This window comes from Oncorhynchus mykiss, chromosome 11, assembly GCF_057628025.1.
Source record: "Oncorhynchus mykiss isolate SJ-2025 chromosome 11, ASM5762802v1, whole genome shotgun sequence".
NCBI classification, from domain to species: Eukaryota; Metazoa; Chordata; class Actinopteri; order Salmoniformes; family Salmonidae; genus Oncorhynchus; species Oncorhynchus mykiss.
In genome coordinates, this window is record NC_143032.1 from 53,064,697 (window position 1) to 53,085,752 (window position 21,056).

At 41.3% G+C, this 21,056-nt stretch overlaps 2 protein-coding genes across 5 annotated transcripts in view; one reads left to right on the top strand and one right to left on the bottom strand.

Moving 5' to 3' along the window:
* Positions 1 to 15,757, top strand: part of LOC110535876 (uncharacterized) — a 29,250-nt gene extending 13,493 nt beyond the window's left edge. Inside the window, exons 2-6 of one of the 4 annotated variants that reach the window (XM_021621218.3) lie at positions 11,021 to 11,064; positions 11,195 to 11,359; positions 11,542 to 11,754; positions 12,544 to 12,724; positions 13,964 to 15,757. In XM_021621218.3, coding sequence (XP_021476893.2) covers positions 11,197 to 11,359; positions 11,542 to 11,754; positions 12,544 to 12,724; positions 13,964 to 14,486 — 1,080 coding nt within the window. In that variant the 5' untranslated portion in view covers positions 11,021 to 11,064; positions 11,195 to 11,196 and the 3' untranslated portion in view covers positions 14,487 to 15,757. Of the gene's footprint in view, positions 1 to 10,981; positions 11,097 to 11,117; positions 11,360 to 11,541; positions 11,755 to 12,543; positions 12,725 to 13,963 lie in introns of those variants that run through there. The other 3 variants (XM_021621220.3, XM_090190415.1, XM_036935702.2) reach the window with 3 other exon arrangements.
* Positions 15,758 to 16,408: 651 nt separating this feature from the next.
* On the bottom strand, positions 16,409 to 20,994 carry LOC110535878 (large ribosomal subunit protein uL29). The gene is made up of 4 exons (XM_021621222.3): positions 20,909 to 20,994; positions 20,221 to 20,357; positions 18,676 to 18,757; positions 16,409 to 16,595 (listed from the first exon to the last, which is right to left on the bottom strand). The coding sequence occupies exons 1-4, from the start codon at positions 20,909 to 20,911 to the stop codon at positions 16,446 to 16,448; spliced, it is 372 nt and encodes a 123-aa protein (XP_021476897.1). The 5' UTR covers positions 20,912 to 20,994; the 3' UTR covers positions 16,409 to 16,445.
* Between the last annotated feature and the right edge of the window lie 62 nt (positions 20,995 to 21,056).

Consider the following 21,056-nt stretch of genomic DNA (forward strand, 5'->3'; position numbering starts at 1 on the left):
CATCCATAGCTCTGTCTATTAATCTGAGAGTGGTTACATTTCTCCAGGCCCATCCCTGAGCTTTTTACCAAAACAGAGGCGGGGTGTCCATTTAGTTATTGTTTCATCTGTGGATTTGCCCTTTAAACAGCTGCATATTATCAAGATATCAAAGTGTCACCAACAAAAGGTTTAACAATAGGCCTATAGAAAATGCAGCATATGGCATTAATTTTTCACATGTAAATAGCACTTTTCAGTCGTGCTCAAAGCATACCATTCCATGAGTGCAGTATTTTTTTCCCAACTAGAATCAATGACCCCATTCACTCCTCCAAGACAACAAAATCACAAACAACAGAGTAGGGCTGGCTAATAAATCCTTAGTTTTGGGGTTATGCTCGAGTAAAACAATTTGGCTAATCTATACTTCCATATTTCCAAGTCCTATTCTTAAAGATCAATGGATATAACATGTATTGGAATGACTGGAATTCTGATAGACTTTGGTTTTTAATGTAAAGATATAATTGAATCGTATTATTATATGTAGTAGAAAGCAATGGGTTAGAAGAAGCCTACATAACCAACCAATGAAGTCAAATGTAACATCCATATACAGTTGAAGTTGGAAGTTTACATAAACTTTAGCCAAATACATTTAAACTCAGTTTTTCACAATTCCTGACATTTAATCCAAGTAAAAAGTCCCAGTCTTAGGATCACCACTTTATTTTAAGAATGTGAAATGTCAGAATAATAGTAGAGATAGTGATATAGTTCAGATTTTATTTATTTCATCACATTCCCAGTGGGTCAGAAGTTTACATGGCATTCAATTAGTATTTGGTAGCATTGCCTTTAAATTGTTTAACTTGGAACAAACATTTCAGGTAGCCTTCAACAAGCGTCCCACAATAAGTTGCTCGCACACGCTTTTTCAGTTCTGCCTACACATTTTCTATAGGATTGAGGTCAGGGCTTTGTGATGGCCACTCCAATACCTTGACTTTGTTGTCCTTAAGCCATTTTGCCACAACGTTGGAAGTATGCTTGGGGTCATTGTCTATTTGGAAGACCCATTTGCGACCAAGCTTTAACTTCCTGACTGATGTCTTGAGATGTTGCTTCAATATATCCACATCATTTTTTTCCATATATGTTGTGAAGTGCACCAGCAAAGCACCCCCACAACATGATGCTGCCACCCCCGTGCTTCACGGTTGGGATGGAGTTCTTCGGCTTGCAAGCCTCCCCCTTTTTCCTCCAAACATTACGATGGTCATTATGCCCAAACAGTTATATTTTTGTTTCATCAGACCAGAGGACATTTCTGCAAAAAGTACAATCTTTGTCCCCATGTGCAGTTGCAAACCGTAATCTGGCTTTTTTATGGCGGTTTTGGAGCAGTGGCTTCTTCCATGCTGAGCAGCCTTTCAGGTTATGTCGATATAGGACTCGTTTGACTGTGGATATAGATACTTTTGTACCTGTTTCCTCCAGCATCTTCACAAGGTCCTTTGCTGTTATTCTGGGATTGATTTGCACTTTTCGCACCAAAGTATGTTCATCTCTAGGAGAACGCGTCTCCTTCCTGAGAGCTTTGATGGCTGCGTGGTCCCATGGTGTTTATACTTGCGTCCTCTTGTTTGTACAGATGAACGTGGTACCTTCAGGCATTTGGAAATTGCTCCCAAGGATGAACCAGACTTGTGGAGGTCTACAATTTTTTTTCTGAGGTCTTGACTGATTTCTTTTGATTTTCCCATGATGTCAAGCAAATAGGCACTGAGTTTGAAGGTAATGATGTCAAATGACGTTATATCTACAGTAGCTTTGATTGGACTGATACATCATACTTTCAAAATCTTAGCTTGCAAGCTAGCAGTCATCATGAATCAAGTTGACAATCTACTGGAAAATCTTTTTCAACCCTTATCATATAAAGAGAAATAATGAAGAGAAATTATAGATAAAACGTATCGGTGCTCATCGGCCATTGGACATAAACATTACACAACAAGTTGGAAATCGCAAATTCAACACTGAGTTGTTTTGAAGGAATGAGTGACTAACTGCAAGCATTGCAAAGCAATCACTAGACTGCCATTCAGTGTGGCGGGTGTATGGTCCAAGTCTGGATTTAAGGGTCTCTTTTTTAAGGGTCTTTTTTTTTTTTTTAAGGGTCTCTTTTTTAAAAGGATAAACATTTAACATTGGACATGCTGTCAATCATTCAAAACGTGTATTCATGTGTGGATGTCCATCACTCATTTCGTAGGATATGATATTGTGGACTACAGGAAAAGGATGGCCGAGCACGCCCCCATTCTCATCGACAGGGCTGTAGTGGAGCAGGTTGAGAGCGTCAAGTTCCTTGGTGTCCATATCACCAACAATCTATCATGGTGCAACCACACCAAGACTGTCATGAAGAGGGCACGACAATGTCTATTCCCCCTCAGGAGAATGAAAATATTTGGCATTGGTCCTTAGATCCTCAAAAAGTTATTCAGCTGCACCATCGAGAACTGGTTGCATCACCACCTGGTATGGCAACTGCTCGGCATCCGACCGCAAGGTGCTACAGAGTGTAGTGCGTACGGCCCAGTACATCACTGGGGCCAAGCTTCCTGTCATCCAGGACCTCTATACCAGGCGATGTCAGAGGAAGGCCCTAAAAATTGTCATAGACTGTTCTCTCTGCTACCGCAGGGCAAGTGGTACCGAAGTGCCAACTGCCAAGTCTATGTCCAAAAGGCTCCTTAACAGCTTCTACCCCAAGCCATAAGACTTCTGAACAGCTAATCAAATGACTACCCAGACAATTTGCATTAACCCTCCATTTTTTATGCTGCTGCTACTCGCTGTTTATTACCTATGCACAGTCACTTTACTCCTACCTACATGTACAAATGACCTCGATTAACCTGTACTCCTGCACATTGACTTGGTACTGGTACCCTATAGCCTCGTTATTGTTCTCTTATTGTGTTACTTTTTAAGCCTTAGTTTATTTAGTAAATATTTTCTTAACTCTTAATTTTCTTAACTGCATTGTTGGTTAAGGGCTTGTAAGTAAGCATTTCACTGTAAGGTTTACCTGTTGTATTTGGCGCATGTGAAAAATGTAATTTGATTTTGATTTGATGTTACGAATTACAATTTGTATTATATGTTAAGAATTTGCAAAACGTACAATATGTTACGAATTTGCAAAACGTATGGTATGTTACAAATTCTAGCTAGGTGCCTAGGTGGCTAATGTTAGCTAAGCTAGGGGTTAGGGGTTTAGGGTTAATTTCATGAGTTAGGTTAAAGGGTTAACCTCTACAAGATCGGTGCCCACCCCCGCGGGATGGTTGAGCTAACGTAGGCTAATGTGATTAGCATGAGGTTGTAAGTAACAACAAATATATTCTCCTACATTAATTTCACATTTCCACAAACTTCAAAGTGTTTTCTTTCAAATGGTATCAAGAATATGCATATCCTTGCTTCAGGTCCTGAGCTACATTTTAGGCGAAAATTGAAAAAAAGTGTTGGATCCTTAGTAAGAGGTTTTAAGTAGCAATATGTCTCATGCAACCAAAAACAAACAGAACATATCATGCTAAATGGGTGTCTCGGATTTACATACAGAACAATACAAAATGCTCGGAGACCAGGTTGGTGGTACAGTAAAATGTAGCACATGAAAAAGCATAGTACATATGGGAAGTACTAATACACCTTGATATAGGGGAGGCGTATTTAAGCACATGAGGAAATTTGGCTTGGATGGATTTTTAAGTAAACCTGCAAAAGAGCAAATGTAAACCAGGGATAAAAAATATACTACCCTCCCCTGTGCCCAATAAAAAAAAGTTGATCAACCCTCCCCTATTTTGGATCACTCCTCCGACCCAATAAATTGCGATCTGTCCGTTAGAATAACTGTCCACATCTGCTTTTCCTCAGCCGACAATACCAGTGATTAACAGCAAAATTACTAGCCTATGTCCATCTACTATAGTAGAAAAGTTTAGGCTACCTATTATTTTGGTCAGCTTGTCGAGAAATAGCCTATTCCAAACAGACTCTGGGACAGTTGTGGGACGGTAGATTCCAAATTCATACAAACAGTAGGCTAAGACTAGGCAATGAGTCTGATGCAACAGATCACAACGTTTAGCTTAAAATGTTGATAAACTGTTATTTATTCACATTATACAGCCAGCAATGTGCCCCAGGCAGTAGGCTACGCGCGAATGTTCGTTCCATAATGCAATTAGAGGGAAAATAACGTCGTCAAAAGAGCACTGCACATGTGAGTGGTTTCATGTGATAGAGATGAAAATATCCTTTGGCAATTTAGAAAGAGAGGAGATCTGATAGGATACTTTGACGCAATGTAAGACATGCCTGTGTGGAGCGACTTCCGTGTGTTCGAGACAACTGGGAACTAGGAAAAAAACGAGCTCCGAATGAGAAAAATCTTTTTGACCGGTCATCCAACTCGGAATTCCAACTCGGGAACTCTGGCCCCAACTTTTCCGACCTGAAACTCATCTGCCTATTTTTCAGAGTTCCCAGATGTCATGAAAGCACCAAAATATGCTGTAGCAGCAGTTTGTGCACTGTCTGACAGATTTTCCACTCAAAGGCTCTGTATCTGTAAATGTGTGATAAATGAAATAGTTGAAGTCGAAAGTTTACATACACTTAAATTGGAGTCATTAAAACTCGTTTTTCAACCACTCCACGCATTTCTTGTTAAAACAAACTATAGTTTTGGCAAGTCGGTTAGGACATCTACTTTGTGCATGACACAAGTCATTTTTCCAACGATTGTTTACAGACAGATTATTTCACTTAAAATTCACTGTCACACTTCCAGTGGGTCAGAAGTTTACATACACTAAATTGACTGTGCCTTTAAACAGCTTGGAAAATTCCAGAAAATGATGTCATGGCTTTAGAAGGTTCTGATAGGCTAATTGACATCATTTGAGTGAATTGGAGGTGTATCTGTGGCTGTATTTCAAGGCCTACCTTCAAACTCAGTGCCTCTGCTTGACATCATGGGAAAATCAAAATAAATCAGTCAAAATAAAAACTGTAGACCTCCACAAGTCTGGTTCAACCTTGGGAGCAATTTCCAAATGCCTGAAGGTACCACGTTCATCATTACAAACCGTAGTACGCGAGTATAAACACCATGGGACCACGCAGCTGTCATACCGCTCAGGAAGGAGACGCGTTCTGTCTCCTAGAGATGAACGTACTTTGGTGTGAAAAGTGCAAATCAGTCCCAGAACAACCGCAAAGGACCTTGTGAAGATGCTGGAGGAAACAGGTACAAAATTATCTATATTCACAGTCAAAACGAGTCCTATATCGACATAACCTGAAAGGCCGCTCATCAATGAAGAAGCCACTGCTCCAAATGCCATAAAGAAAGCCAGACTACGGTTTTCAACTGCACATGGGGACAAAGATCATACTGTGTGGAGAAATATCCTCTGGTCTGATGAAACAAAAAGAGAACTGCTTGGCCATAATGACCATTGTTACAGTGCCTTGCGAAAGTATTCGGCCCCCTTGAACTTTGCGACCTTTTGCCACATTTCAGGCTTCAAACATAAAGATATAAAACTGTATTTTTTTGTGAAGAATCAACAACAAGTGGGACACAATCATGAAGTGGAACGACATTTATTGGATATTTCAAACTTTTTTAACAAATCAATAACTGAAAAATTGGGCGTGCAAAATTATTCAGCCCCCTTAAGTTAATACTTTGTAGCGCCACCTTTTGCTGCGATTACAGCTGTAAGTCGCTTGGGGTATGTCTCTATCAGTTTTGCACATCGAGAGACTGACATTTTTTCCCATTCCTCCTTGCAAAACAGCTCGAGCTCAGTGAGGTTGGATGGAGAGCATTTGTGAACAGCAGTTTTCAGTTCTTTCCACAGATTCTCGATTGGATTCAGGTCTGGACTTTGACTTGGCCATTCTAACACCTGGATATGTTTATTTTTGAACCATTCCATTGTAGATTTTGCTTTATGTTTTGGATCATTGTCTTGTTGGAAGACAAATCTCCGTCCCAGTCTCAGGTCTTTTGCAGACTCCATCAGGTTTTCTTCCAGAATGGTCCTGTATTTGGCTCCATCCATCTTCCCATCAATTTTAACCATCTTCCCTGTCCCTGCTGAAGAAAAGCAGGCCCAAACCATGATGCTGCCACCACCATGTTTGACAGTGGGGATGGTGTGTTCATGGTGATGAGCTGTGTTGCTTTTACGCCAAACATAACGTTTTGCATTGTTGCCAAAAAGTTCAATTTTGGTTTCATCTGACCAGAGCACCTTCTTCCACATGTTTGGTGTGTCTCCCAGGTGGCTTGTGGCAAACTTTAAACGACACTTTTTCTGGATATCTTTAAGAAATGGCTTTCTTCTTGCCACTCTTCCATAAAGGCCAGATTTGTGCAATATACGACTGATTGTTGTCCTATGGACAGAGTCTCCCACCTCAGCTGTAGATCTCTGCAGTTCATCCAGAGTGATCATGGGCCTCTTGGCTGCATCTCTGATCAGTCTTCTCCTTGTATGAGCTGAAAGTTTAGAGGGACGGCCAGGTGTTGGTAGATTTGCAGTGGTCTGATACTCCTTCCATTTCAGTATTATCGCTTGCACAGTGCTCCTTGGGATGTTTAAAGCTTGGGAAATCTTTTTGTATCCAAATCCGGCTTTAAACTTCTTCACAACAGTATTTCGGACCTGCCTGGTGTGTTCCTTGTTCTTCATGATGCTCTCTGCGCTTTTAACGGACCTCTGAGACTATCACAGTGCAGGTGCATTTATACGGAGACTTGATTACACACAGGTGGATTGTATTTATCATCATTAGTCATTTAGGTCAACATTGGATCATTCAGAGATCCTCACTGAACTTCTGGAGAGAGTTTGCTGCACTGAAAGTAAAGGGGCTGAATAATTTTGCACGCCCAATTTTTCAGTTTTTGATTTGTTAAAAAAGTTTGAAATATCCAATAAATGTCGTTCCACTTCATGATTGTGTCCCACTTGTTGTTGATTCTTCACAAAAAATACAGTTTTAAATCTTTATGTTTGAAGCCTGAAATGTGGCAAAAGGTCGCAAAGTTCAAGGGGGCCGAATACTTTCGCAAGGCACTGTATGTTTGGAGGAAAAAGGGGGAGGCTTGCAAGCCAAAGAATTCCATCCCAACCGTGAAGCACGGGGGTGGCAGGCATCATGTTGTGGGGGTGCTTTGCTGCAGGAGGGACTGGTGCACTTCACAAAATAGATGGCATCATGAGGTTGGAAAATTATGTGGATATATTGAAGCAACATCTCAAGACAACAGTCAGGAAGTTAAATCTTTGTTGCAAATGGGTCTTCCAAATGGACAATGAACCCAAGCACACTTCCAAATTTGTGGCAAAATGGCTTAAGGACAACAAAGTCAAGGTATTGGAGGGCCATCACAAAACCCTGACCTCAATCCTATAGAACATTTGTGGGCAGAACTGAAAAAGTGTGTGTGAGCAAGGAGGCCTACAAACCTGACTCAATTACACCAGCTCTGTCAGGAGGAATGGGCCAAAATTCCCCCAACTTATTGTGGGAAGCTTGTGGAAGGCTACCCGAAACGTTTGACCCAAATTAAACAATTTAAAGGCAATGCTACCAAATACTAATTGAGTGTATGTAAACTTCTGACCCACTGGATGAAAGAAATAAAAGCTGAAATAAATCATTCTCTCTACTATTATTCTGACATTTCACATTCTTAAAACAAAGTGGTGATCCTAACTGTCCTAAGACTGGGACTTTTTACTTGGATTAAATGTCAGGAATTGTGAAAACTGAGTTTAGATGTATTTGGCTAAGGTGTATGTAACTTCTGACTTCAACTGTATATAACAAATAATCTGTACACATGCTCCAATTTTAATTCCACAAAATGATGTAAATGATCCTATATAGTGATAAGCATGACCAGTCAAATGTATTTCCATCAATGAATATGCTAAAAAGCATTATTTGCAATGGGATTTTTAAAAATCAGGGCCAATTTTATTTATCGGCTTTTCTATTTTCTGATCTGAGAAAAGCAGGCTACTACTGGCTAACAGCAATGCTTTGGAGTCTCAAGGAGACATATGCTGAGTTCGGAAATCCCGACATCCGACTTCAGTGCATTCAAGACAACTGGGAACTCTGAAAAAAACGAGCTCGAACTGGGAAACATATCGCTTTGAACAGTCATCCAAGCTTTCTGACCTGAAGATCTCTGACATCATGATTTTAACTTTTTGAACTTTTTTTGAGTTACTAGTTGTCTTGGAAGCACTAGAGCTCGCCAGCTTGACGTCCTAAAACCTGGAAATTAGTTACCTTTAGTTCGTTCAGCCATTCATATGGGGAAAATTAATGGGGAAAGAATAGCGTTTTGGGATAAACACCAAAAATAAAGTCTGAGGTTAACACAAGCTTAGATCTGACAGGTTTTGTTCTATGAGATAATATCAGTCAGTTAACATGACCTTTATGAATTAAGCAACCTTTATCTGCTTTATGTGCTTTTTAAAATTAAATTAACGCTTCAAAAAGTGATGTTAGCTGATGATGGTTATATCATAGAACAAAACGTATAAGATTTCCTAAGCCTGTGTTTAACAAAAACCCTCCAATAACGCCATTCATTTTCACATAAGTTTGGTTCAAAGAACCATGGCGGAGTTAGTGCCTACAAAAAGACGCCATTACTATTTCTCTCACATGCATAGCAAAGATATTTATAACTAATTACCCATTCGTCTGTGTGCATAGTTTGAGCTACTCAAGAAAGGGATGTAATTTTCAGGGTAAGTTGCTAGAGGCAGGTTGATTTGTTGCTAAATGACATTATGATGTAATTGCGTGATAACGTTAAACTGCGTCATTACGTAGAATACACAATAACGTTACTTAAATTGACTGGTCAGCTCGGCAAAAAATATGATTTTACATTCTTTTCTATACTTCTGGCTGTACAATTTTGATTGAGACATGTTGATTGATGTTGTAAGTTTGTTCAAGAACAAACATTCATGACCAACTATATTCATTGGGTTTGGCTCATCGAACCCGTACTACAGCTGCTGCAGTCAGCCAACAATGATTTGCAATTTGCTGAAATTGCTGCTGGCCTGCTGCTGACGTCACTCACAATGCACTTTTGCAGCCAGGCACGAGTGTGTGACAGAGATAATATTTTTTGGTGTCATTTAGAGGGAAAATGCGTGCATTTTAGTGTTTGAGTCACTTTTAAAAAGTTGCTAAAAGTTCCAAATACATTTTTAAAAGTAGCTAAATTTGTTGCTAGGTGCTGTTTGGAAAAAAAAGTTGCCAGGGTCATCTGAAAAATTGCTAAATTGGCATCACTGGTGACATTACAGGCTAAGCTCAGTGCTGCCCCCAAAAATGGAATGCTGACAGGGGTACTGCAGGCTTCCATTAGCTATTAAATTATCCTTCTAACTTCTTCTGTGTGCGATTTTAAAATAATCTGTTCAAGGACATACATCTGGTGTATTATTTTTTAATATACACGAAGACTGACCACAAATATTAATATTAGATAATTTTTCCATTCCTATAATGGATCCTGTTTTGTGCAAACAATGCCCGCAGTACCGTGGTCGGCCTTGAACACCTGCGGCTTCAATGAGAGGGGGCAGTCTTTCTCCCCTGGTATAGAGGTGTTGGTTGTTTAGCAACAACTGATGCCTGCACAACTATGGGGCAAAACAAACTGGGTTGGCTTAGATCAGCATGTCCAAAACTTGGTCCTGGGGACCTCAAGGGGAACACGTTTTGGTTTTTGCTCCAGCACTACACAGCTGATTTCAAATAATCAAAGTTTGATGATTAGTTCATTATTTGAATCAATTGTGTAGTGCTAGGGCAAAAACCAAAACGTGCACCCCTTGGCCGAGTTTGGGAAACGCTGGCTTAAGTTGCTTACAGCATGTAAGCTATATTTTGTCTCCAAAGTTTATTGAAAACACAACTACATCTGCACAATGAGCACTTGTTTCCTCTCAAATACATCCATACAGTTGTTGGTTAGCTCACTGGCGCACTTTAGCCATATTAGCATTGACATGAAATCAGTCAAAACACCTCAAAACAAGACATGGTATCAAGAACAAGATAAAACGATCTGAAACACCCCACGATCTGAAACGACTCCCCACATTGCAGTTTCTTGTCACTCTTGCTAGCAATCTGGCTATCCAACAACATGCTGACTTCTGTCCCATAGAAGCACACAGATTGGTTTTGTGACATTGTCCGATACACAGTATTTATTTATTTTTTTACCCCCTTTTTTCTCCCCAATTTCGTGGTTTCCAATTGGTGGTAGTTACAGTCTTGTCTCATCGCTGCAAGTCCCGTACGGACTCGGGAGAGGCGAAGGTCGAGCGCCGCCCCATGGGCCTCCCGGTCGCGAACCCAGAATCTCTGGTGGCACAGCTAGCACTGCGCCACCCAGGGGGCCACTGATACACAGCATTAACAGAAATCACTCTGCCATTTCCTGGTTGCTCAAATTTGAATAGTTTGCCTAATTTTTGTTTATATAACAAAACAAGCAAGTATATCATGTAGAGAATCATAGTACCATCTAAATCGCTGTGAAAAATATTTTCCATAACCAAAAGTATTGTATTTTCAGCTGTTTGAAGCTGGTGTACAAAAGTGAAAGATGCAAAAACGAAAGCATAGAAAGCATAGAAATAGTGCACATAGAATAGATCTACCACTTCTTAGACTTGCTTGATAAATCTATAACACACATTTCTATGTGAATTTGGTCAGGTCGCCCAAAAAGTTACATATTGTAGCTTTAATGTACAATCTCTATGTGTTGATAGTGTCCTGACAGACATGTTCAAACATCACTGCACTCAAACATCTACATTTCATATGTGAACATGCTTCTGTCTAATGCTCCATAATGATGTTTCCTCTTCTTTTGCAGATGTTTTGGTGATTTAGGGATTGTGCTGCTTTACCTACTGTCCCGTGAGTCACAGCCAGCTGCACTCTAACTAACTGTACGCTTTTCATTTGAATTAGGAGCTTTCATTAAAAGAGCCCAAGAGAAAATGTGCATTTACTTCAGAGACCAAAGCCTGTTTCTATAAATCAATAGGGATGTTTCAGTCCAGAGGCCTCCGCATGGATCGAGGGCACTCTGCATTGTTTCCAAGGCCAAGATCCTGGTTACAAAGACCAACATCCTGTTTCCAGAGGCGATCCCTCAGAGCGTCAGCAGACCCCACCTCTTCAGATGATGTCTACATCAGTTGCCTTTACGGTGATACTCTAGCAATACCTAAATATCCACAGCAACAGAATCAGAAGACACCATTCATTCTGATTCAATACCCATGCAGGGCTGGGTTGGAAATGACTATGGTGCTTTAAAGCAATATCAAAACTCTATTGCTGTTACTTTCATTAGAAGATCCTGTTCTAACTCTACCTGTGTTCTCTCAGCCCAGGGCTTCCGCTGCACTCTGCAGCAAAGGCCCAGCTGCAGCAGTGCCAGAGGAGCGGGAGGGAGACCAGTGAGCAGTGCTCTGGGTAGACTGGAGAACAGCCCAGGGAGGGGGACCAGAGCCGTGAGCAGACCAGTTACTGCACCCGGGGGAGGAGGAAGGCGCAGAGACCCGGGCCAGAGACCTGGAGCTCAAATCAGGGGCAGGACAGGTAAACACCCTTCTCTTAGTGGAAAATATCTAATATATTCCAACTGTCAAAGTCTTTCTTTCTTGATCTCCTAATTTTTCATATCCTGTTTATATTTTCGCTTGCTTACACAGTCCCTTAATCCACAAAGCTAACTTGGAAGGAACACTAGCTTTGCATGTAACAAACCAAACGCAAATCAAAATCCCAATTACTACTGCTTAAATGGCTGACCTGACCTGTGCTGCAGCATCTGGTGCTAAACTGTGCTCATCACTGTCATAATGGGTGACTGAGGCTGCTGTTTACTCTTAGTGCTAACCATTGAAAAAGCCCTTTGATCAGAGTTCTCTCTTATGAGCCAACAGTAGAGCTATACACACAAGCTTCCATCTGCCTCATAAATTCCCATAAACATAACCAAATAACATGGATAAACTAATCTTTTCCCTTTCTGACTTCAGGCTAAACAGTTGTGGTTTATTTTTGGTTGCCCAAATAAATAATCAATCAATTTTATTACCCGTTCACATGAAATTTCCTCTCTCTGTGTTAGCTGCTGCTTTTATTAGTCACCTTTGAAATCGTTGATCGATAATGGTCACACACACAGTCTTAACACTGCTTTAAATGAAGTTATGCTCAATCTCTCATATACTGACCATGTTCATTTCAAGACATTGTATTTGGGACATTGGCCAAGAATGTATATCAAACATCTGCAGCTGTAGTTTCAGAAGGTAGCTGTTGACACTCCAAAACCACATCTCTCACATTGACTGACTGACTTTGTTATACATTTCTTGTAAGAATGTCCCAGAGTGCCCTGCAACACCAAACATGACGACACACATAGACAGCAGCAGGACACGTGGAGGGGGAGGATGCCTTTCTCAACATCATCCACACTGCATCTTTATCTGCCTTCTTCATCATACTATGAGGATGAAGAGCAGGAGACGGATATAGAGATAGAGAATGAGGATGTGAGGTATGGTTTTATTTATGGGTGTTATACAGGTGTTATAATGTCATACATATAGTGCATTCGGAAAGTATTCAGGCCCCTTGACTTTTTCCACATTTTGTTACGTTACAGCCTTATTCTAAAATGGATAAATAGATTTTGTTCCCCATCATTTTACACACAATAACTCATAATGACAAAGCGAGAACAGGTTTTTAGAAACATTTCTGCAGCATTGAAGGTCCCCAAGAACAGTGGCCTCCGTCATTCTTAAAATGGAAGACGTTTGGAACCACCAAGAATCAACTTAGAGCTGGCCGCCTGGCCAAACTGAGCAATCAGGGGAGAAGGGCCTTGGTCAGGGAGGTGGCCAAGAACCCGATGGTCACTCTTACAGAGCTCCAGATTTCCTCTGTGGAAATGGGAGAACCTTCCAGAAGGACAACCATCTCCGCAGCACTCTACCAATCAGGTAAAGTGGCCAGACAGAAGCCAATCCTCAGTAAAAGGCACATGACAGCCCGCTTGGAGTTTGCCAAAAGGCACCTGAAAGGACTCTCAGACCATGAGAAACATGATTCTCTGGTCTGATGAAACCAAGATGTAACTCTTTGGCCTGAATGCCAAGAGTCACGTCTGGAGGACATCTGGCACCATGCCGTAGGGATGGTTTTCAGCAGCAGGGACTGGGAGACTAGTCAGGATCGAGGCAAAGATGAACGGAACAAAGTACAGAGAGATCCTTGATGAAAACCTGCTCAGAACCTCAGACTGGGGCGAAGGATCACCCTCCAACAGGACAACGAGCCTAAGCACAGCCAAGACAACGCAACGCAGGAGTGGCTTTGATACAAGTCTCTGAATGTCCTTGAGTGACCCAGCCAGAGCCCGGACTTGAAGCCTATCAAACATCCCTGGAGAGACTTGAAAATTAGCTCTGCAGCGACGCTTCCAATCCAACCTGACAGAGCTTGAGAGGATCTGCAGAGAAGGGAGAAACTCCCCAAATACAGGTGTGCCAAGCCTGTAGCATCATACCCAAGACTTGAAGCTGTAAACGCTGCCAAAGGTGCTTCAACAAGTACTGAGTAAAGGGTCTGAATACAGATTTTTTTTTTAAATCTGGTGTAGAGATACGATAGCCACTGATCAAATTATGGCAGAGAAACACATATGGTGTGAAGTTTAGAAGTACATTTTAACGTAGTGAGGCTAAACTTGTCATCTATTTCCTTTCTAATCATACACATCTGTTTATCACAGGCCAACAATAGAAAACAACGGCCTACAAGACACCACAGAAATGATCAGAACACCGACCCCTTCAGAAAATGGCACAATGCTGAACCCTACCAATAATACCAGTCTACAACAGGATCATAAAGAAACCATCCAAATACAAGAGTCCCCTACATTAAACCCCAGTCTACAGGGAACCTCAGAGGATATCATCAGGCCACAGGTCCCTACAGAAGACCTTAACTCAATGGAGCCCACTGACAATCCCAGGTTTCAGGGGATAACACATTACAGAACAACTGGCCTTGTGTTCCCAAAGCAGAGAGCTCATGGATATGACATGGAACAGCAACAGGAATGCATCCCTCTCCAGATAATGCCGGCAGCTGTTCAAGGGAGGGCCCCTACATCTGTTAGGCAGCATGTGAACAGACTCCCCAAAATAAAAACCACCAAGACCTTTGTGTGGGGCCTTTCTGGACCCCAGGAGATTAAGAGTGTGTTTGTTCTGCAGAGGCATATTGGCAGATACACAAATCAGACATGAGAACATTCATAATGCCATTCACATTGAATCCCATGTCAATCCATATCTTTGGTTTGTTGGGATATCTTACCTGCCAGTGAGACCCGATTCATATCCAAACATAAGAAATAGTCAGCTGAAAGGTTAGACCTTACAGGGGGAGCTGTGATTGTAAAAACACAATCTCACATAACCTGATCCAAGGAAATGCCAGAGGCAAAGATGATATTGCGATCTTACTTCCTGTTCAGAAAAGGCAAATATGTGTGTTGGTCTCTTTGGGTGAAAGAGAATGTGGTTTCCTAATGAAAAAGCATGTAAACATGCATGTATATTACACATTTAGCTCTGGGCTAAAAATACCTCATATGAGATATCAAAGTACACAGATGGGCTTTGTGTTCATGTCAAGACTGGGTTCTTCAATTGTCCAGATCATTTTAGACATAATAGCAATAACATTACACGAATGGTGCAGTGAATACAGAACCGAAACGAGAGACATAAGAAAATACAAATGCATGCCATGGAAAACAGCAAGCGGGTGGGGAATTACAATATATTGTGTTTAGTCCCACTGTTTATGTGTGCGATGGTCAGCTGCTGAGACATTTCCCAGTCATAAGCAGAGCAGTGGAGAATTCTAGATATAGACTACTGCCTGAGTGATGCCTATCCCCAGGACCCCATACTTCAGCTTTCCTTTAGTCCCATTACTTTATAAAATCAAAACCGTTCTGACCAACTCATTTGGCTCCATGACCAAAATCCCCCAAAAATGGCACAAATAACATTACCTTACTTCAGTTAATACCTTACAGTAGGTTATGGAATATTTTGTCATCATTCTGCATTGTTGGGAAGGGCCTGTAAGTAAGCATTTCAGTGTTAGTCTACACCGGTTGTTTACAAAGCATATGACAAATAAACATTTGATTTTGATACATTTTGCCCCCTTGTGGTGAAAGAATGCATCCTATAGTCATAGTCCAGGCTCCATTTGAGCCATACCATTTCAGTACTGTTGTTGATCAATGGCATTTGTCAAATACATCGTATGACATCATTGGTTGTTGCAGCCAGATTTTAATTAAACACTTAAACACCATAGGCTGTGTTTTAACCAATGACAAACAAGCCCAATGAAGGCCGCATCACATCCGGCCGTGATCGGGTGTCCCATAGGGCGGTGAACAGTTGGCCCAGCGTATTCCGGGTTTGGCCATCATTGTAATAAGAATTTGTTCTTAACTGACTTGCCTAGTTAAAGGTAAATGGAGAAAAAAATATAATTCCAACAAGTACATCCCTATAGTTTATGGGGTTGTGCTGCTGATGCTAATTAACTTCCCCACAATCACACATTAATCAACCCTATAGTATTCTCTGAAGTCTGCACACCACGTAATTGAGCATGGGTGGATTTGAGAGGGACCTCTAGGAAATATAGTTCTCATTACTAATTTTGACATTGTTTGAGCTTTCTGTTTTACATTAGTGAGTTTCCAGGTGTTTTTCCTACCGTTCCTGAGTATTATGAGGATATTGCACACATACAATACAGATAAATGATGCATATGATAGGAAGTACAATGCTTGTTTATATAGCCGTATGATTTTGTTAATTTAATCATCACTATGTACCTAAACATTCAGTACCCATACACCCCACAGGTCTTTACTAGTTATTACATTCCTGCTATGAAATACTACATTCTTCAGATCAGTATTTTAGCAAAGGCATTGAGGTTGTCCCAATTCCAACTAAGAGCCTTTTTTCTAAACACAGCAGAATCCTCAGCATACCATAATATCCAATATCAGTGCATATTAAGGATGCAAAATGTCTCAACAAATAATTACCCTGAAGATGTTTGCAATCAACACCCCATCCGTTCACATAGACCATTTTGAGTGACATCCCTTTACAGAAGACAACACTCTCTTTTTAGTCAATTTATTTGTACAAGACAAACGACCTTAAGCCTTGACAGCAAATTTGCGAATGGAATACAGGCGATCCTTTCTCTGCATCTTCTTTGTTCGGAGAGTCTCCTCATGCTTGTTGAGTCTCCTGCGGATGGCACGAGTCTTCCTGGGTCTCAGGTCCAAGGGCTTATATTTCTTACCCTGAAACATGACATTCACAGTCAAATTACAATAAACACTACATGTAATGTGTAATAAAAATAACCAGAACAAAACTCAAGATTAGGACTGCTGCTATTGTATTTTGCTTCAATTCTGGTCTTAAACTGGCCTTCAGCATTTAGCTGAGCTGTATAGTCAGGAGGCCTGGAATTTTGTGATTTTAGGGGCAGGGCCATTTGGCCTTCAAGAGGTGACCAATCTGCCAGGGCACCAAGGCCATTAACCAAAATATGCAATTAAATTGATGTGAAAAACAACAGTTATTCTGTTAAGAAAAACACAAGTGTGTAAATGTACATAAATAGCCTACATGTCGGAGTGTAGGTGATAACCTATGTGCATTGGCTACAGCCTGTTATGTCCAGACATGGAATCCCCTGAAAATACTTGACATATGTAGGATCATTATTAATATATAAAGGCTTGATTCTGTCCACATAATTGAGGCACTGTTCATTCAGCTAGTAACTCCTTGCAATAGGAGGCAGTCAACATTTTGTAAATTTGACCATAGTTTAAAACCTGGACATGTCATTTTGAGGCATATCTTAATGTGTTCCGACCATAGGAATGCTAAGGGGACTCGTTTATAAACACTTCCCCATATGCCATTGAAACCAGTATTTCTATTTTTTTCTACTTTCTTTCTCCAGCAGCCAAATACACAATCCTAGTCATTAACAACCTATGCTTGTTTTTGCATCTTTAGATCTTCCCTCTTTCTACAGTTAAGTATATTGTCATCTGTTATATGAAACTGCTCACTCTTATGTGAAGAAACAGCCTAATAGGTGATCAACATTTTAAGCTAAACGTTCTGACCTGTTGCATCAGCCTCATTGCTTTTAAAAGTTTGATGTACAGTGGTTGTATCCATTTGGGATCTATTGTTTAAAACTTTTATTTCACTAGGCAAGTCAGTTATTAAGAACAAATTCTTATTTACATTGAAGGCCTAGGAACAGTGGGTTAACTGCCATGTTCAGGGGCAGAACGAGGATTCGAACTAGAACATTTTCAGTTACTGGCCCAATGCTCTACCCACTAGGCTGCCTGCTGCCCCATCTATCGCGTCCCTCAACTGTCCCAGAGTATGGTTGGAATATTTAAATCTCTCACAGAAGAACAATCTGACCAATAGAATAGGTAAACTTCTGTACTATGGGGGATAGTAGATTGACATAGGCTAGTGCCTTTGTGGTTGCTTAATCATATTGTTGGTTGACAAAGTAAATATGGACTAACATCTTCTATATGCCCATCAGAATTTGATAAGGACATGTGCTGTTTCATCCCTGATGTCGGTTTTCACTTACAGCGTACTTTGGAGCTGCGATGCCTGTGTGAAGGACTTGATCACGTGACGGGCATTGGTTAATAAGAATTTAGATCTGAGAGCGCCATGCAAGTGAGGTGCTTCGGAGCACGGTGATAGGCAGCCGGGAGAAGGGAATAATTATTATTTTCAGCTCAAGTTCACTACGGCCACACGGCATGGATTTTTTAGGGGGCATTACGGCCACACAAGGGGACATCGACGGCCATGTGCCGTCGGGAAATTCAAGGTCTGGATTAGCACTCAACCTAGTTCTGAAATATTGAGCTTACATGGGTCACTTTACAAACTAATCTGCAGCATGTTTAACTGCAGTCAAGATTGACATTTACGAAAAGAAGCCATAACCCACACCATGTACAGCAGATCACCAGCTGGGTGTCGACAAACGGTGGCAAGTCAACACGTCAAATCAGAAAATAAACCTAAAATGTTGGCAGATACTCCGTGGTCAGAGCCACCCTCTGCTTTTAACCAGGCATCAGGTTTGTTAAACTAAAGTGTTGAATACATGGGGCGGCAGGGTAGCCTAGTGGTTAGAGTGTTGGGCTAGTAACCAAAGGGTTGCAAGTTCAAATCCCCGAGCTGACAAGGTACAAATCTGTCGTTCTGCCCCTGAACAAGGCAGTTAACCCACTGTTCCTAGGCCGCCATTGAAAATAAGAATTTGTTCTTAACTGACTTGCCTGGTAAAATAAATGAAAATAAGTGGAGGGCTCTTACCTTGTAGAACTTCCTCAGGTTCTCCTTCTGAGTCTGGTTGATGACAGTCAGAACACGGGCGATGGATTTGCGGACGACACAACTGGAGAGGAAACAGATCAAATATGGGTTTAGTAAAATGCTACATTTTTGCAGAATGAGACATTTTGACCTACTGCATATAATTTTTTATTTATTTCACCTTTATTTAACCAGGTAGGCAAGTTGAGAACAAGTTCTCATTTACAATTGCGACCTGGCCAAGATAAAGCAAAGCAGTTCGACACATACAACTACACAGAGTTACACATGGAGTAAAACAAACATACAGTCAATAATACAGTATAAACAAGTCTATATACGATGTGAGCAAATGAGGTGAGATAAGGGAGGTAAAGGCAAAAAAAGGCCATGGTGGCAAAGTAAATACAATATAGCAAGTAAAACACTGGAATTGTAGATTTGCAGTGGAAGAATGTGCAAAGTAGAAATAAAAACAATGGGGTGCAAAGGAGCAAAATAAATAAATAAATAAAATAAATACAGTAGGGAAAGAGGTAGTTGTTTGGGCTAAATTATAGGTGGGCTATGTACAGGTGCAGTAATCTGTGAGCTGCTCCGACAGTTGGTGCTTAAAGCTAGTGAGGGAGATAAGTGTTTCCAGTTTCAGAGATTTTTGTAGTTCGTTCCAGTCATTGGCAGCAGAGAACTGGAAGGAGAGGCAGCCAAAGGAAGAATTGGTTTTGGGGGTGACTAGAGATATACCTGCTGGAGCGTGTGCTACAGGTGAGAGATGCTATGGTGACCAGCGGGCTGAGATAAAGGGGGACTTTACCTAGCAGGGTCTTGTAGATGACATGGAGCCAGTGGGTTTGGCGACGAGTATGAAGCGAGGGCCAGCCAACAAGAGCGTACAGGTCGCAGTGGTGGGTAGTATATGGGGCTTTGGTGACAAAACGGATTGCACTGTGATAGACTGCATCAAATTTGTTGAGTAGGGTATTGGAAGCTATTTTGTAAATGACATCTTCGAAGTCGAGGATTGGTAGGATGGTCAGTTTTACAAGGGCATGTTTGGCAGCATGAGTGAAGATGCTGTGTTGCGAAATAGGAAGCCAATTCTAGATTTAACTTTGGATTGGAGATGTTTGATATGGGTCTGGAAGGAGAGTTTACAGTCTAAACAGACACCTAAGTATTTGTAGTTGTCCACGTATTCTAAGTCAGAGCCGTCCAGAGTAGTGATGTTGGACAGGCGGGCAGGTGCAGGTAGCGATCGGTTGAAGAGCATGCATTTAGTTTTACTTGTATTTAAGAGCAATTGGAGGCCACGGAAGGAGAGTTGTATGGCATTGAAGCTTGCCCGGAGGGTTGTTAACAGTGTCCAAAGAAGGGCCAGAAGTATACAGAATGGTGTCGTCTGCGTAGAGGTGGATCAGAGACTAACCAGCAGCAAGAGCGACATCATTGATGTATACAGAGAAGGGAGTCGGTCACGTAGTCTTTCACCATAAACAGCCAACTCATGACAAGCTGCATAATCTCTGCAGACCAAATAATACTCACATTTTAGAGAGCTTGGAGGCAGCTCCACCAGTAACCTTGGCTACGCGGAGCTGGGACAGCTCTACCTTCAGGTCATCCAGCTGCTTGAGCAGCTCCTCCTTTTTCTTGCCCCGCAGGTCTCTAGCCTTGATCTTCCCCTGTAAGATTTACAAAGAACGGAGATACAAGCTTTGAAAATCGATTTGGCCAACAGTTAACGAACTAGCTAACTTACCCATGCAACGTTAACGTTAGTTCGCGAAAGTAACGTACTGTCAACGTGGGCTGATAGCTAATGAATCTCGCTAGCTATTCCAATTGGCAACACATATCGAAATAATTAAGTTGATAAGTAGTGTAATAATTTATTGATAACTGCCGTAGCTAGTTAGTAGGCCAACAACCATTCCATTTGGAAGTAGTTAGGAGACATGTTTGACAGCTAGCCAACGCGTAAATAGTTCGTTAACATTAGCCATCCATTTGCTAGTAGCTAACAAGCTTACCAACGTTAGCTTAATAGCGTTCAGCTAGCGCGTGTTCGGTTTTTATGGTGATAAGCGACAAAAGAAGGGCCTTTCTCGAAATATCACAAACATATATGGCGAGATACGATTCTCATCCTTATGGATGTTATCAAGTGTGGTCGTTTTATGTGGAATAGGCAGGACAATTTTCCCGAATTGAACGAAAGCCACGAGCCTCTCACCATGTTCGTCGACGCTGCCACAGGAAAAGAAAGAACGAAAACGTGTTGGCGCAGAAGCTATCTTCCGGTCGGAGGCGTCATTTTAGTTGCGCATGGGTGAAATGCCTACAGCACCACGGAGTGGATTCGGCTGGGAATGACTTTGTTC